At 43.5% G+C, this 2,345-nt stretch overlaps 1 protein-coding gene across 1 annotated transcript; it reads right to left on the bottom strand.

The window, feature by feature from the left end:
• Nucleotides 1–386: 386 nt before the first annotated feature.
• LOC127810958 (phospholipase A1-IIdelta) lies at nucleotides 387–2,006 on the bottom strand. Its single transcript, XM_052350602.1, has 2 exons — nucleotides 1,200–2,006; nucleotides 387–1,066 (listed from the first exon to the last, which is right to left on the bottom strand). The coding sequence occupies exons 1-2, from the start codon at nucleotides 1,940–1,942 to the stop codon at nucleotides 535–537; spliced, it is 1,275 nt and encodes a 424-aa protein (XP_052206562.1). The 5' UTR covers nucleotides 1,943–2,006; the 3' UTR covers nucleotides 387–534.
• Nucleotides 2,007–2,345: the final 339 nt, after the last annotated feature.

Raw genomic sequence — 2,345 nt, 5'->3', positions numbered from 1 at the left:
TTTGATTTATACCTTATGATCAACTATCATATTTTTTTAATTATTAATAAAGTATAACAAACTAGTAAATCTATTCAAATATTGTCAATCAGTTATCCCCGTGACATGTCAATTATGAAAACGGATATATTTATACACGCACTAACGCTCCATCACTATAAGAATTTAAAGTAATAATTTTTAATAGTTAAGATACTAAATCTTAGCGTTTTACACATTAAGAATTAAATATTATATATTTTAATTATTAAAAAATATAATATTTTAACATATAAGAATACACAATATAATTTGGTGAATACTCAAGACATAAAGTGTAATTTACACTTTTATATTTTCATTTAGCTTTTTGAGTTATACATTATATATGAATAAAAAAATTAAAATATATGAATTAAATTGATTAAAAATATAAATAAAAAGATATAATTACACAAAGACAATCATATAAAAAACGTAAATTTACATAGACAATAATATATAGGTTCGGCGTCTCCATGATCACACACACATACATGTAGATTATTAGATCAATTACATATATTCAGGAACTGGTCGATCCTCATCCTCTGGTTCAGCATAAACCCACTCGCCATCTTCATCAAGCACCAAACCCTTGTTCTTCTCCACCCACCAGGACCCTGGAATCAAACACTCATCCTTCAAGAACTCGCACGACTTGTTCACCAAAGCCAGACTCCTCTTCACCTTCATCTCAAATTCCCCACCTTCCCCGTTCCACCCTGCCACGATGTGCAACATCGCCTGCAAGTTATGCCAGTCGCTGGGGTTCTTTGAGTCCATTAGGCTCGGCGATTTCCTCGTGTCGATCACCAAATCCACGCCCGAATTCACGTACCCCATCAGCTTGCTTGGGTACAGCGGTATCATATCTATGGTGTTCTTGACATGCAGGATTTTCAGGTTTCGATGTTGCCTTAGCCTGTCGTCGAACGCCTTATTGCCCACTTGGGGGCATCCGAACACAAATGCTGTTATCGGGATGTCTGAAACCCCGTTCTCGGCGAGGTCGAATCCGGCCACGATCGAGAGGCTTGCGCCGAGACTAATGGAAGAAATTAAACGCACGATTCAAAATAACAAAGTGTAGAATAATGATCTTTTGTTCAAATCAATAATATAATGAATTGATGTATAGATTGCATGTAATATATATTCTATAGATAAACTTAACCAACCTATGCCCGGTTAGTATGATGCTCGGGTTCTCGTCTCTGTACTTCTCGATCAGCTTTCGGATCTTGTTTTGGAGCTGGGTTCTTGCGCTTTCTTTCGTGAAAGAAGATTCTGGGTTGCTCGATGTGTATATAGTGAGCCAACCATTCATTATCTTGGGCACTAGATCGTCGTCTCCATCGCTGTTGCTACTACTGCTGGTAGTGTCATCGTGGCCCTCTTGCTGGTACATTTTCAGGGGCTTGGAGCGGAGCAATGGCTCGGCGGAGCCGAGTTTGGCTTGTAGAACGTCGACCCACTCGTAGTTTCGGGTGGTTCCGCGCCAAACCACGTAGATCTCGCGGCGGCCGAGGGCGCGGGTGGCGGCGTCGGAGCTGACGGCGACGTAGCCGATCCAGTTGGTCTCGCGGTCCCAGGAGTCACGGGAGAGGGAGCGGAGGAGGAAGGCTTCGGGGACTCCGACTCGGGCGGTGCCGTAGAGGAAGGCGGCGACGTCGTAGTGGGCAGTGGCGGCGGGGAGCATGACTTTGTGGAAGAAGGAACTTTTACCGTAGCGGCTGGTGCCGCAGAACCTGGAGTTCTGGTCGTTGTTGAAGGCGTCGTAGGTGGCCTGGCAGAAGTCACCGCACCGGAGAATGAGGCGGCGGAGGACCAGGTTTAGGGGGTCCAGGAGGCCTTCCCAGTCGCCGCTGCCCAGCAGCTCCGCCCAGGTTGGCGGCTCCGGCTGGTCCTGCGTTAGGTCCATGCTTGATCGGATAATGGCCTGTTCGGGAAAGCTAAACTGACTGGAAGGATAGTGTTTCAGATAAAGGTGGAAGCCTTTGTAGTTGAGTTGGATGGCTCGGATTGGATGTTGAGGTGCCGACAAAAATATTTAAATTAGATAATAGGTGCCGACAAAAATATTTAGAAACGAATATTGTGTGATCTCGTCCCCAATAATAAATTTATTTATTAGAGATGTTATCTTCAAGGTGTGTACAGAGAGTGCGATAAAAACAACGAACATCACGTGTGTGTTTAAATTAGATTCTCAAATTTGTTAAAAACTTAAATATAGTATTTTGTTTATTCCAACCCAAAATGGGTTGTCGGACATGGGTATTGAGGCATTGAAAGATCTGGCTCCGACAATGACAGGGCGGGGG

This window comes from Diospyros lotus, chromosome 10 (assembly GCF_014633365.1).
Source record: "Diospyros lotus cultivar Yz01 chromosome 10, ASM1463336v1, whole genome shotgun sequence".
NCBI classification, from domain to species: Eukaryota; Viridiplantae; Streptophyta; class Magnoliopsida; order Ericales; family Ebenaceae; genus Diospyros; species Diospyros lotus.
This window is presented reverse-complemented; position numbering and strand designations above follow the sequence as displayed.

Coding starts and splice junctions, on each gene's coding strand:
- LOC127810958 (XM_052350602.1), bottom strand. CDS start 1,942: ATGGACCTAACGCAGGACCAGCCGGAGCCGCCAACCTGGGCGGAGCTG. Junction 1,067..1,199: donor ATCATACTAACCGGGCATAG/GTTGGTTAAGTT, acceptor TTCTTCCATTAG/TCTCGGCGCAAGCCTCTCGA.